The sequence below is a fragment of the Xyrauchen texanus genome, chromosome 29 (assembly GCF_025860055.1).
Source record: "Xyrauchen texanus isolate HMW12.3.18 chromosome 29, RBS_HiC_50CHRs, whole genome shotgun sequence".
Lineage (NCBI taxonomy): Eukaryota > Metazoa > Chordata > Actinopteri > Cypriniformes > Catostomidae > Xyrauchen > Xyrauchen texanus.
The window spans coordinates 21,426,297-21,441,550 of NC_068304.1; the positions used below are offsets into that span (position 1 = coordinate 21,426,297).

The 15,254-nt window shown below is 37.4% G+C and overlaps 1 protein-coding gene across 2 annotated transcripts in view; it reads right to left on the reverse strand.

Moving 5' to 3' along the window:
* Window positions 1-11,910, reverse strand: part of LOC127623284 (cortactin-binding protein 2-like) — a 59,709-nt gene extending 47,799 nt beyond the window's left edge. The window contains exons 1-2 of one of the 2 annotated variants that reach the window (XM_052097671.1): window positions 11,617-11,910; window positions 7,792-7,899 (exon numbers count right to left, since the gene is read on the reverse strand). In XM_052097671.1, the coding sequence (XP_051953631.1) occupies window positions 7,792-7,899; window positions 11,617-11,697 (189 nt within the window). In that variant the 5' untranslated portion in view covers window positions 11,698-11,910. Of the gene's footprint in view, window positions 1-435; window positions 470-7,791; window positions 7,900-11,616 lie in introns of those variants that run through there. The other variant, XM_052097673.1, reaches the window with a different exon arrangement.
* Window positions 11,911-15,254: the final 3,344 nt, after the last annotated feature.

Genomic DNA, 15,254 nt, shown 5'->3' on the forward strand with positions numbered 1-15,254 from the left:
AGGTGATATTGTTCCCCATATAAAAAAAATATTATTTTTGATTATTGCCAGGACACTTGTCAAGTCAGTGAGATATATGCAAGAACATGTGGAATCCTAGAACACAGAAGCCTGAAGAAGGCATATTTGCTTATTAAATAAGTATAATTTGATTATTTAAAAACATCTGACTGCAGATTTGACTGATTTGAACACATTTGACTGCATTGTGTATAGATACATTAACTGTATAAGGCTTTGCTTGATTAAAACTTCTCTATACTTTGCTTTAGCCTACGATTTCCTGACCAAAGATCTGAAGTCTTGAATAGTTTTTATGTTTCTTTGCATACATGACATTTTATCTTTTCCATCAGTACGAAATCACCTTAATGAGGCAGTTGTGCAAGGTAAATAAAAGCTGTGCCAGTTTTAAGGGTAAGCAAGGACACTTACCGATCAGTTCTTCAAGGACTTGGAGAGCAATTTGTATGCTAGCAGGATCTTGGCTCAGCCTAATTTCAGAACAGCGTCATATCTCCTCAGATAGTACTGGGGGAAGGACAAAATAGCCCCTGAAGGACTACACATCAACAAAGGCCTGACTGTGCTGGATACTCTAAACTGAATTCTCTCACTTTTTGTCACAAAGAATGACTCCAGTATAGAAAAACAATCATGTACTGCACCCTCTTATTACTGTATGTTTAAATTTGATTGTGCCTTTTTAAGTCCCACAACTCACCAGTAGAGTCTACTCTAACTGTGTCAAGCTGGTTGGGATGTTCACACAAACAGAGCAAACATAAATTTGTATTAAAATATACAAACATATTATACTTAACTGATTGTACATATTGTACATGGCCATGTGAACAATTTAACAGCTTTCCTAGGGGTAAGGCCATTTTCGGTTTAAGCAAAAAAACGCTCATCACACATATTTTAACGTTGCGTGTACTGTAAACTCATTTACCAGTGTTTTTACAGACTCATCCAATGTGCACAAGTTTTGAATATGCTGATTATCTGTAGTTATCTGCATATTGGTGTGCATGTAAATACACTCAGTGTTTACACATTTTGGTGGACTCAAACCACAATGTCTTACTCTGCATATTAAGCTGGAATGGGAGAAAGTATTTAACATAGATAAATAAATTACCACATCACCTTTAATATAAAATGCTATTAAATTTTTAAGTTGTTATTGCTGTTTAAAAACTTCTTAATCTAACAACTTAATCTAATAATAATTAAAGGACAAATGGGAGCGTGGGCTTCCATTTGGACTTTGTGATAGCTTAACAATAGGTAATACATTTTATTATGATGTCTGTGCGCTATTAGGCTGTGAGGGTTAAGACAACATTTCCACATCATAAGCCTAATCTCTCTCAAACAGGGCATAGTTGAGCAGTGGCTGTCAAATCAACAGGGCTGGTCTTCAGCCAGAAATAACGGGGAGTTAACAGAGAGCCCATGACCTGAGCACTCACTCACACAGCTAATCACCCAAACGAGGCACTCCCTGCCAGCATGCCATCACATTTAAAGGGACAGTTTACCCAAAAAGTAAAATTCTCTCATTGTTTACTCATCCTCATCTCATCCCAGATGTTTATGACTTTCTTCTGCAGAACACAAATAAAGACATTTAGAAGAATATTTTAGCTCTTTAGGTCCATACAATGCAAGTGGATTTTGAATCTTCCAAAATCACATAAAAGCAGCACAAAAGTCATCCATAAAACTCCAGAGGTTAAATCCTTATCGTCTGAAGCAATAAGTGTGGGGGAGATTGTGATTTTTGAAGATTCAAGGTTCACTTGAATTTTATGGACCTACAGAGCTGAGATATTCTTCTAAAAATCTTCATTTGTGTTCTGACCTGTGAAGAAAGAAAGCCTTACACATCTGAACTATTCCTTTAACATCACATTCAATATGACGGAACCAAATATGTGCTGGCCTCCTTGATTTTCCATTTTGGCTAAACCAAATTTCAAATACATGTTTATATTTTCCAAAGCTTCATATTAATAATTTTTCTAATATTTCTCTGTTATTTATTAACTTACAACACAAGAGTATGATTTGCTTGCTATCTGTGACCATGTCCGCTAGTTGAGAAAATCTGGCCGGTGCGCTGTCAGACTGCACAGACTGGATTATGCTGAAATTTACGTAACACGTACTATATGCAGAGCGATCTGCAACATGGACACATGAAGTATACTTTGGCCTTTAGCGAGAGGGACATTAAAAATACAATTATATTGAGCAAAACTAGGGATATACCTGTGAATGCAAGATACATCAGTTCTGTTCAGTTTTTCCAAAAAGAGATGGTGTGTATATTTTAAATGCATATTAAATGACCTAATAATTTATTTTGTTAGTATTTAGGAGTACACCAGCATATAGATAGTCTAAAAGCTAAAAGGCATGGATTAAAAGAAACAAAACTGGAGTCTTTAAACACTTCATAATTCCAGACTACTGTATGGATTCCCACCAATTATATTTGATGACTCACTTGATTTCACATAAAGGTGGCCACCCCTGTATTTCACTTTTCCACACAGCTGCATTAAAAAGCTTTCGATTTTTGGTGTAATGTTACTGGTTCAGCACTCTTTTCTGGTGAATCTTGCTTAAATGTTTAGGCGAAAGGAAACCCATTAGGGTAAAAGCATACAAAATGACTGACTCAGATCCTTGCGCAGCCTGATTTATTCTGCTTATTTAGGACTTTCAGTAATGGGCAAATTATTCTTTATCGTAAGTGTTTGCAAACGGTTGATTGTGCATTTCTAAAATAAAAAGTGAGGGGACTGGAAAATATCTGAAATGGGAGTCTATAAATTCAGTTGATTTTCAACTCCATGGATAGTGTTCTCATAACATGCACTTCTGTCCATCCATCCGGCTTCACGCACACTCAGCCGACTGTCCTTTGCCCCGCTAAGCTGCTCTTATAGACACGTGAATGTGGAATTATGGTTCGGTTTCTTGCATTTGACAGAGAGAATGTAAAAAAAAAAAGGTGGGAGGGAGGAAGAGAAAGAGAGACAAACACACTGACAACGCAAACAGCTCCAAGCTGTTCTCCTCTTTGATTTACATGCTATATTCAGCTGCCTATACATACACAAAGCAGTGTGTTTGTGTGCTATTTTTATCAACCTGTCACTGTGCAATAACGCTAACAATCTACAACACAAAAGGAATGTATAGAAGTGTATGACGCACACGGCCACGTGAACATGTACTAGGGTAGTGGCTGCATGCATGGTCTGCAGTAAATATGCATTCACATCTGAGACTAAACATGTTCACCGTCACAAACAATCACTCACTTGAACACAGAGGGGACACAGAAAGGCTATCACTGAATCTGTTTCCAGTTCTGTTTAGCGATGACCTGACACTAGCTCACGTGGCAGTCCCAGTGAGTGTGTTCAAATGCAAAACAGCTCCATCTGATCATAGCAGCAGCTGCAGAGCAGTGAAGCACAGGCAGGCTGTTACTGATAGGTAGTCACATTAATAGCAAAGAAGTGAGTAGACAGCCTACACAACTTTAGTCTATTTTTTTTTTTTTGTCATTCAAGGTCCCTGGTTTTTGCCAGGGATCTTATTCATTTTGATAAATCAAAACCTGGTCACACAGGTAAAAAAGTGAACAAAGACTAGAGGTAACCAGAAGATGATTTTAATACAAAGACTTGTTTTAAACAAAGACTTTTAATACACACTGGCAGTGTCTCATTTGGAAGGCAGCGTGCTAGGTAGGATGCGTCCTTTGAATGATGCTGTATACCGAGTGTCCTCCTTTAAACAAATCTTGTTTAAACCAGATGGCCTTCGTAGGACAAGCGGAAATGGAACGTAACATGGTTGCTATGACAGCACGCCACTCTTAAACAAGCGCGAGCACTTTGAGTGAAAATGGAACAAAATTCCCTTTAGAAGGGTATGTATGAGGTACATTTTAGGAGAGTTATAATGATGTAAAGAGAAAAGAAAATAGATTTTACAGGTGTAGTTTTAGTCTAATACTTTATTTTAATTATATATTGATATAATTATACATATTATATACTCTGCACCCATCTACTGAGGTAGTTCAACTAGAGAATTAACATTATTGCATTTGAACATCATATTTACGGGAAAATTGGCATAATTGTTTTAGAGATTTCCGTTGAAGCAAAGAATTGTGTGTTATGAGTGCCCACGAAGGATACACCTCATGCATCCTCCGAATTCCATTTTGTTAAAGGTGGGTTTATGCTGGTTAGCACTAATTTATGTGTATGTCTATGTGAGTCTATGGCTGTGTCTCGTATGGAAGGATTCGTCGTCTGTAGGTCGCATTTGAAGGCTGCATTCGAAGTGTCCTATTCGCTTTTCTGAAACGAGACAGCCTCGATGACATATGCGGCCGACAAATGCGACCTCCAGATGACGAATCCTTCCATACGAGACACAGCCATAGACTCACATAGACATACACATAAATGAGTGCTAACCAGCATAAACCCACCTTTAACAAAATGGAAATTTAGCAATTTAGTCTTTTAACACACCTTTCAGCCAGGAAATGAAGAATAATAACATTATGTGAGAGCCTAAAATAAATATTAACTAATAAACTACACAAAAATAGCATTATTCCTTGTAGGATTTTATACTAGGCTTACTTGCTGTCTTACAGCTCAGAAACAAAAAAGTTCCTCTGTAGTTCTGCCATTGTACACAGATCTGATTCATCCTGATACTACTCTTGACACTTCTGGTGTTAAGAATGAAAATAAGCACACTTGAGACCTTAATGGCTTGTGAGCATCTACAACCTATATCCAAATTGTTTCGGTCTCCACCAAATACCATCCATATGTGTTGCAATGACAAGCCTGGAACTTACTAGATGACACTAGCCCACAAATTGAGCTGTAGTGATGGGACTGGCTTTGAATGCAAGGTTTCTAGACATTTGACTCCAGAGTTAATCAGCTCATGTCCCTCCATTGTTTCTGATGAAAAACAATACATCTCACTGAGCTTTTTCAGCTCGCCGGTTTCTTAATAATGCATTGGATTGCTGGTCTCATCTTCTATGCATCAACTGCAATATTTACAGTATGGACTAGAAATGTATGAGTTCACGTTTTGGTTTATTAACTTAAGTATGTTTAAAAGTCTGCATGGACTTGTTTGGCCTCATCACAATTTCCCTAAGGCAACAAATGAGACCATTGTGTTTGAGCTGGTTGCTCTGGACAGGGAGATGAGGGAGGAAGAGAAAGAGAGAGAGAAAAAGATAGTATATCCGCAGGGGGAAAACCAGCTGGGAAATACTTGCAGCCAAGAATAATTAAGAGAGAAGCCTCTATAATGCATTGATATCACCCAAGAGAAAGCGGAAAAGGAGGAATGACACGAATTACACAGATCTGCTAAAGTTGCTCAGTCTAAACTAAGCAGAGATAGAGAGGCAGAGAGGAGATATAGAGACATGAAAATGTGCCCATCATCCTGCCAATAAATTGGCCTAGAAACAAATGTTGAAAAAAAAACTTGAACTAGAGCAACTGAAAATATAGTTACACTCCTGACAAGGGTTGCATGGTGTACCGGTACTAAAAAAATGCAAATGGTACAATATCATCTTGTTGCTAATTTCGGTATCATATTACAGAATGTCATTAGCAAAATTATATGAGATGTGACACATTTTTGATGAAATTATTGACAATTTAAAAATAAAATAAAAACTTCTGGATATGGCCATGTGTAATCATTAAACAGCAGAATGAAATTTTATTAAATAAAATAGTCACATGCACCTCACGCTACAGAATGAACACTCTGCTCTTCCTAGCGGAACAGCCTTTCAGGTTATGTCAATATAGCATTTGTTTTACTGTGGATATAGATACTTGTCTACCTTTTTCCTCCAGCATCTTCACAAGGTCCTTTTCTTTTGTTCTGGGATTGATTTGCACTTTTTGCACCAAACTACGTTAATCTCTAGGAGACAGAATGTGTCTCCATCCTGAGTGGTTTGATAGTTGCGTGGTCCCATGGTGTTTAAACATACAATTGTTTGTATAGTTGAACGTGGTACCTTTAGGTTTTTGAAAATTGCACCAAAGGATGACTTGTGGAGGTCCACAATCTTTTCTTTTGATTGTCCCATGATGTCAAGCAGAGGCAATGGTAGGCCTTAAAATACATCCACACCTCCAACTGACTCCAATTAGCCAATCAGAAGCTAAATTAGGCTTGACATAATTTTCTGGAATATTGCAAGTTGCTTAAAGGCACAGTTAACTTAGCGTATGCAAACTTCTGACCCACTGGAATTGTGATATAGTCAATTAAAAGTGAAACAATCTGTCTGTAAACAATTGTTGGAAAAATTACTTGTGTCATGCAAAGTCATTACTTAATTAAATTATTAAATTATAGTTTGCTAATATTAAATCTGTGGAGTGGTTAAAAAATTAGTTTTAATGACTTCAACCTAAGTGTATGTAAACTTCTGACTTCAACTGTATATTTATGGCGTTAAAAATGTTTCTTAGGCTACAGCTACATTTATCCGGATACATTTGAAAAAAACATTTTCATTATAGAAACACACTCTGTCCACACTGCCGTTTTCAAGTGTTTTCAAAAAGTTGCTCATCCACACTGAAACGTACTTAAAAAATACTTCGCTGGAAAATCGCTGTTGTGTGTGCGGACTTAAACACAATTGTCCTCGTGTTCTGTTGCCGGACAGCAATTCCAAGTAAACATCCAGTCGCCTTTGAAAGAATGCAATGTGATGGTTGTACAAAGTAACATTTATTTTTTAACAAAGTTATCAAAGTGAATATCAGGCACAACAGCACCTCTATAACACAGACCACCATCTTGATTGTTTTGGTTGAATGGATCACATGACAGCATCACATGACAACAAACATGTCATAGTTTTCAGATATATCTGTTTCCGCCATCTACACTACAATGCGAAGATGCTCCATTTTAGCTGACAGAAACGCTGTCTCAGTGTGAACGGAAGGCCAAAATGTAGAGAAAAAGATGCGTTTTCAAACTAAAACGTTTTAGTGTGGACGTGGCCTTAGTCTTTCCTTATAGTGACAGGGGGCCCAGACACGGAGGCTACATAAGCCCAAATTGAATCAAATAGCAGATGCTGTTTATTATTCTACCAAAATAACAATAATAATAATAATAAAAACCTTTTGCACATAACACAAGACTTTAATTAGAAACCAGCCCAAAATACACCAGGTACTCAATTTTGAAGAATTTCTGTGCTCAGAGGTGCACTCACAAACAGATAAAAGAAATAAATATGCATTCTTTCAATCAGTAAAAATGTATTACAATATAAACTCTACAAAGTGAACATTTTCATATAACAAAATGAGCAGTAAGTCATCAAAAGTATATCATAAGCAATCACATTTTTTGAATGTCTGGTATTCCAGTAATCAGTTGCAAACTCACTGACGTCTGATTCACTGTATGATTTGCTGAGAAAATTACGGCTAACATGAACTCCGTACTTCGGAGTACAAATCAACTTTTTGAATCTTTTCGGCTGATTCATTAAAAAGACCCAGTTCAAAAGAATCATTTGTGCGTGAGTCAGTTATCACAGCTCATTTAAACAGAAAGGGTGAATAGGTCTAAGACACACTAGCATGCAATGCAATTTAATAACTCCAAAAAAAAAATTATTTTTATTTATACAGTTAGTGAAAAAATTTGAGGTGGTGAGCTCACCCTGAGGGCTTCAATGACCAGGTCTCTGGCCTCAAGCTCTCCCTCCATGATGCTCAGGAGGGTCAGGAGCTCTGGTTTGCTCAGGTTGTCAATGTTAAGCTCACATTTCTGAAAGAGACAGAGAAAGAAGATGAGCCTTGTTGCAGGAAAATGACACTGAATATTTCAGATGATCTAACAGATCATTGGCAGAGGTGTTGAGTGGGCACCGATCTCACTGCCCACATTATTTTCACAGAAAAATTAACCAACTTCATTTGAAACAAGAATCTCTGTCTCCATTGTTTGGGCCAGTAACTAGTTCTAGTGAACCGACTACAGAAATTTTCCACAAATCATGTGCTTCATTAGAAGATCTACCTTGGCAAAGACTAATTTTGACACTACATATATTGTATGAAAAAACTCTAGTCTTCGAAGTACCAGTTTCTGTAGGAAGGAATAACAGGCACATGTGACTGATCGGTGTAATGGAAAATGAGAGAGAAGTGAATGGTTAATCGAACATGGTCTGGCTTCTCAGGTGCGATTCTAACTAAAACTACATTAAGTGAAAATCCACTTCTGAAACAACAGATATCAAGCTTCATCTTAAATTTAGGTACTTAGAGTAAAGCTCTAAGAGACTATTTAGCCTACTTGTACCACTTGTATTAAAATGAATGGTAGAAACTAGAATACCCAACATTGTGAGTGTAGAAAAGGAAGTTCTGTCTTCCAGGTAAGAGACAATCACCTTTTAGATACCGACATTGTCAGGCAGTCAAATTGAGAATGTGCATAAGCATTAGCTGGACCAGCTGGGAAAACAGAATTTTTTTAACATGATCTGAGCTAAAGATGCACAATTTATAATTAATTGATGTCAGATTTGACTGCTGATTTGAAATATGTTGTTTAATTCATATTTTTTTCACTGTTTTGGAGATTTCTGTCTTACCCTCAGTAGATAAGAGCTGTACTTTTTTTTGCCTCTAGTATCCATTGAAAATAAGTGCTCAGTAGTGTTTCCAAGATGGTCAGTAAAGTGGAGTGACTTTTATTGAAAGGGACTTAGGTACATAATCACTATTTTCACCATATCTTTGTGTTTGCAGAATAAGACTAGCAATCTCAGCCATTGATGGGAATCCACAGATCAAGCAATACTGAGTTTGCTGAGATCGAAGGAAAAAAGTCAATACTGGTCAGTGGAGATACTGTTGACCAGGCCTTGCAAAATCCCTGCAAGAAGACATTGTACAACCTTATCTTTTAACAAGCCAGATGGGGTATGGATCATGGGGTCAGAAAATGCTTAATAAACCGAAGCCCCCCAAATACAACTACTCGTTGGCCTAACATACCTTCAAGGGCCCTTGAGAGAGGTATCCGGGATGCACAAGACAGAGATTTATGGCTTAAAACCAGTGGCCAATAGACAGCACTGAAGTTTGCGCACCTGTTCAACCCAACTCTAAATGTAAATGGGCCTCGAGCAGTTAAAGCAGATCAGATTGGTTGGATGGCTCAGTTTTCTGAACTATGCCAGCTGAGTCACTAAAATACAGACCAGTTTAGAAACATCTCAAGTGACCCCCACCCCACACCCGCTTCATTAGATCTGACTTTTCACTACATATTTTGTGCCACTCTGTGCATCATTGAAACACTAATCTGTCAGAATTTCACAGCTGGCTATTGCACTCAAAGTACTTTTTCGTCTGCCATGCAATTTAATTTAAAAGGAGGATGGTAAGATGCGATGCAAATATTACTACTGAAACTAAAGATAACACTTTACCGTAAGACACTGCATGCAGATCAATACATTGGAGAGCAAGGAGTACCTCTGAGCCTTCAGGCAGGCAACTGTACCAGAGGGCTCTATAGCACCTCTACTGGGGGTAATATAGATTTTTTTTAAGGGTGGTAAGTGAGGATCAAGCACATGTTGAAAACTTGTCATCAGAATGTGAGATGCAATTGATGTTGCATTCTAAACAAGAGTAAGCTATTCTCTTACAAAGGAATATATAAACATAACTAACGTTCCGATACAGAAGCTTTTATACGGATCGGGTATCGGTCCAACGAGCCCGATCCAAATATGATTCTGTGTGTTAGTCATGTTCATAACTGTCAAGCTCCAAAAATGACATAAAAGAACCATAAAAACACCATTAAAGCAGTTCATATGATTCGTGCTTTTTATTCAAAACCACTGGAAGATGTGTGATAGCTCTGTGAATCACAAAAGGCTGTGTATAAGAAGTAAATATATAGTATGTGCAGTGCCAGGGCATTAGTAAATGATGCTGCTCTGTTGACACAAACTCAAGCACAGGCTGGTGATGCACTCGCAGTTATTTTTAGCCTTCACAGCGGTGCGCAATATTTGAGCACCACTGAAGAACATCATCTCAGATGTAGATGGTCAATAGCTTGGTTCACTTATAATATGCATTTAGATTGGCACTGGAGGTGCACTTTACCCGATTTTCAATAATAAGCTAATTAAACTGTGAGCTTGCCTACAAACAGATACATATAGGACTTCCTGGAGAGTTCAGAATGTCAAAATAAAAGCGCACGAAAAAAGTGCACGATTTAAATATATTACTGTTGTTTTTAAAATTTGAATTCAGTAATAATAATATTAATAAAGAAAATTATTATTATTATTATTGTCATCATTAGTATTTGTTTACAATTTATAACAATATTTAAGTAGAATGGTTTCCAAAAAATAACTGTGTGAATGAAAATTAGACTGATGTCTTACAACTAAATTGAACAAAAAAAAAAAAAGAGAGATCTGAATCCTTTAAAGTCCAGATGCAAGTAGAAACATTTTTGGGAAGAAAAAATAAATAAATAAAACACTGGTTTCTTTTCTTTAGACTTGAATTACTGTTAATTTTGCTGCAACATTATTCAGTATACTAGTTAATAATAAAGTGTTTATTAATAAGCTATATATTTATATTGAAATAATGTGTAGTCAATGGTTTGTGTTTCTTTTTTTTTCTTATTAAAGAGTACACCCAATTAGTTCCACACAATAATGTAAATATATTCTAAACTGATTATGCAAAAAAGCAACACTGGTGTCAGCTTGGGATCAGCCGATATGAGATTTCCGATATCAGAATCAGAAGAAAAAAGTGGTATCGGAGCATCCATAAAATATACCACTGTATATAATATACATGTATATTATGGTGTACAATGGCTGTGCCATTGGCATCCCTAGGTTGTTGTCTCCAGAGATGTTTATGTTCAACAGAATTCACTGTAACAGGGATAACCCTAACCCCTGTAATTTTATATAAACACATGCAATTGTGTTATTTATTTGTATCAACATATAACACCAAAACACAATTACATTACATTAAAACAACAGTTGAAATAATAAGTCGACTTTAAATTATAAATCTATTGTCATGGTATTTTATAACGTGACAAAACAGATAATACATGGGGGGTATAAGGTTCACCATGTTATTATCACAAATAGTGCGCAGCTGCACATTAGCTACAATAAGAAAATAGTATGGTACTTGGAAATAAAATATTGTGCTCTCTCCGAAATAAAGTATACAATTCGAATTCTAAATTCTAACTGGCAAATTGTTACAAAGTAACATTCAGCGGCGCGAAATGTATCATTCAGTCTCCTCCACATACGGACCACCGTAGCACATCCACTGATAGTTGTGATTCGCACACCACTGGACTATTCCTATTCTGTAAACAACATTTATTCCCATTAATAAATAACACTTCCGACAATTATAGTTGCAGCCAATAAATGTCAGTTTATGTGTAGCTATATCTCACCGCCTCGACGCTTCCATGGCCAGTGGTTACCAGTGTTTGTAGCGGAGGCGGCTGCTCCCCTTTCGCTCCGTCCGACGCCATCTTCTCACTGTAGAGGACTGCTCAAGCTTAGACACCACACACCACATCAAATAACGCATTCGGCACTGATTTAACCATTACACTGCTGTAAAAGAATCGAAGAGACCCGATAATTCATCTTCCACGAGAAAATGCGTTGAGTAGAGATGTGACTGCAATGTGAGGAACCGACTGTGAAGGGAGCAGGTTGTGTTACTTAAAATATGAATGTAGGCGTGTACACAGCTCAGTCCAGATGTAAACATGAAAAGAAGTGTGAGTGACCATACAGCCTGCGAGGAGGAGGGAGTGACATGAATGCGATCCTGTTTTAGCACTGCTTGGGTTAACCAAGTATATGCAGTAATTTAAAGATTTGGTAAAAGACCATGTGACAAATGAAATTGAATGGTGTACGATGCCGGTTGACTCGTGAACGCACAATCATAACACTGCTATCCTTAGGCCTAAATTGTACAATTAATTTAAACAGTTTCAAGGGAGAATACACTGATCAGTCAGACGTTGTCATTTGAAAGCTCAAGAACAAGAAGGGCTGGACAGGGAACTGATGGAGGATCTCCCACCAGAATAGAACAAATATTACCTTGGTGTTTGTGTAAGAATGTGAAGGATGCTAATGTAAAACAGGCTGTAATTTATTATATAAGTTTAAGAAGACTGCCCACAAGGGTGAGGAGAAAAGGAAGTATTTATTCGAAATCCCATTTGAGTTTTCTACAACCTGGCTTTTCGCCTTTCCTCTTGGCAGAGGAAAGGCGAAAAGGGTCAGACATCTGCTGTGTGGGATCAGGAATTGCCATCTCAAGTGCCTAAGAGAGAATTATGACAGGACATGCACAAATTAAGGATGGCAAATTAAGTGCTATCCTGTGAAATATAACTTAAACTTGGTAAATATCTTGGGCATTATTTTACTGAAAGAGGCCTCCAAGTTATGTAATAAAGTGCAGCCTGCTTTACATTAGCATCCTTCATGCTCTTGCACAAACACCAAGGTAATATTTGTACTATTCTGGTGGGAGATCCTACATAGTCTTTGGTCTCTCTTTCTAGTTGTGCTTAAAAAGGATAGGAGGACAATGTGTACCAAGCTTTCCCTCTTATATTCTTTCACATATATATCAAAATGATGTCATGACATTTCTCATTGACAATTGTGACAAAAGAGCAAAAGATTTTCTGCTTTTAAAAGCTGCAGGTGTGAGAGGCAAACAGAAATGTGAAATAGTGGCAGGATTATTAGAAAATTTGTAAATTGTTGCCATTTGTTAGTTATGTCAGTGGCATCTAGCCATGACATCTACACTCACCTAAAGGATTATTAGGAACACCATACTAATACTGTGTTTGACCCCCTTTTGCCTTCAGAACTGCCTTAATTCCACGTGGCATTGATTCAACAAGGTGCTGAAAGCATTCTTTAGAAATGTTGGCCCATATTGATAGGATAGCATCTTGCAGTTGATGGAGATTTGTGGGATGCACATCCAGGGCACGAAGCTCCCGTTCCACCACATCCCAAAGATGCTCTACTGGGTTGAGATCTGGTGACTGTGGGGGCCATTTTAGTACAGTGAACTCATTGTCATGTTCAAGAAACCAATTTGAAATGATTCGAGCTTTGTGACATGGTGCATTATCCTGCTGGAAGTAGCCATCAGAGGATGGGTACATGGTGGCCATAAAGGGATGGACATGGTCAGAAACAATGCTCAGGTAGGCCGTGGCATTTAAACAATGCCCAATTGGCACTAAGGGGCCTAAAGTGTGCCAAGAAAACATCCCCCACACCATTACACCACCACCACCAGCCTGCACAGTGGTAACAAGGCACGATGGATCCATGTTCTCATTCTGTTTACGCCAAATTCTGACTCTACCATCTGAATGTCTCAACAGAAATCGAGACTCATCAGACCAGGCAACATTTTTCCAGTCTTCAACTGTCCAATTTTGGTGAGCTCTTGCAAATTGTAGCCTCTTTTTCCTATTTGTAGTGGAGATCAGTGGTACCCGGTGGGGTCTTCTGCTGTTGCAGCCCATCCGCCTCAAGGTTGTGCGTGTTGTGGCTTCACAAATGCTTTGCTGCATACCTCGGTTGTAACGAGTGGTTATTTCAGGCAAAGTTGCTCTTCTATCAGCTTGAATCAGTCGGCCCATTCTCCTCTGACCTCTAGCATCAACAAGGCATTTTCAGCCCACAGGACTGCCGCATACTGGATGTTTTTCCCTTTTCACACCATTCTTTGTAAACCCTAGAAATGGTTGTGCGTGAAAATCCCAGTAACTGAGCAGATTGTGAAATACTCAGACCGGCCCGTCTGGCACCAACAACCATGCCACGCTCAAAATTGCTTAAATCACCTTTCTTTCCCATTCTGACATTCAGTTTGGATTTCAGGAGATTGTCTTGACCAGGACCACACCCCTAAATGCATTGAAGCAACTGCCATGTGATTGGTTGATTAGATAATTGCATTAATGAGAAATTGAACAGGTGTTCCTAATAATCCTTTAGGTGAGTGTATAGCAAATACAGAAACAGAAAACTTAAATAGGTAATTCCATAATTTTTTTAAAATTTATATTAGGGTACAACAGGGATAAAGGCTCTGTGGTGTAAAAGGCTCCTTTAATTTTATTTCCTCCCAAAACACTAAATAGCATCAACATCTACCACTGTACTTTCCCATGCTCCTGTTTGACTATGAACAGCAAAAATTTCCTCTTCCATGATATTACTGTGTGTACTGTCTGATATTTTTATAATTTAGTACATTTATTTTAGCTAATGAATAGGATACAATGGGGCTAAAGGTTCCACAGGGTAAAAGGCTCCTTTGATTATTTTTTATCCCAAAAACACTAAATAGAATAAAATTCCTGATTCTTGAGATCATTGCTTGCATAAAGTTTGATTTTAAGATAATTTTATTTAATATTAAAATATATATATATATTGTAAATGTATGTAGCTAATGAATATCCTGAATATTATCACTTTATTTTAAGACAAAATAGTGATTTATAATTTTTAATTTTGTTACATGTGATTATATCAATTCATTTTCAATAATTGTCCAGTAAGTGAATTGATCGTAATTAGGGTAAAAAGCCACCCTGTTGCTGGGTCTAAAGGCCCCTATTAAACACATTGTTTTTCTTAAGTGGGGGGGAATAGATTTGTTGTGAACAAAATGTTTAAATTGGGCTCACATTGACTTATCCAATCACAATAGGGATTAATTTGTTTATAGAATACTTAACATGTGATGAAATGAACAAGAAATTATGCCCCCTTTTCTAAAATGGTTATTTTGAATAAGCATTAACTAAATTTGTTACTAAAAAAACATTTTGCTGTCTCAAAAGTATTTGCCTAAGTTGACAAATTGTCAACCTATAACTATTGCCCTGGTATCTACACTATATCAATATAACCCACATGGGGGCCTTTTACCCCAAGTAAGGGAACATTTTACCCCAGGTGTGTTTGTGACCAACACAAGCAAATTTTCCTTTAGGTGTGCCTTTAGCCCTTGTAGACTTCCCAC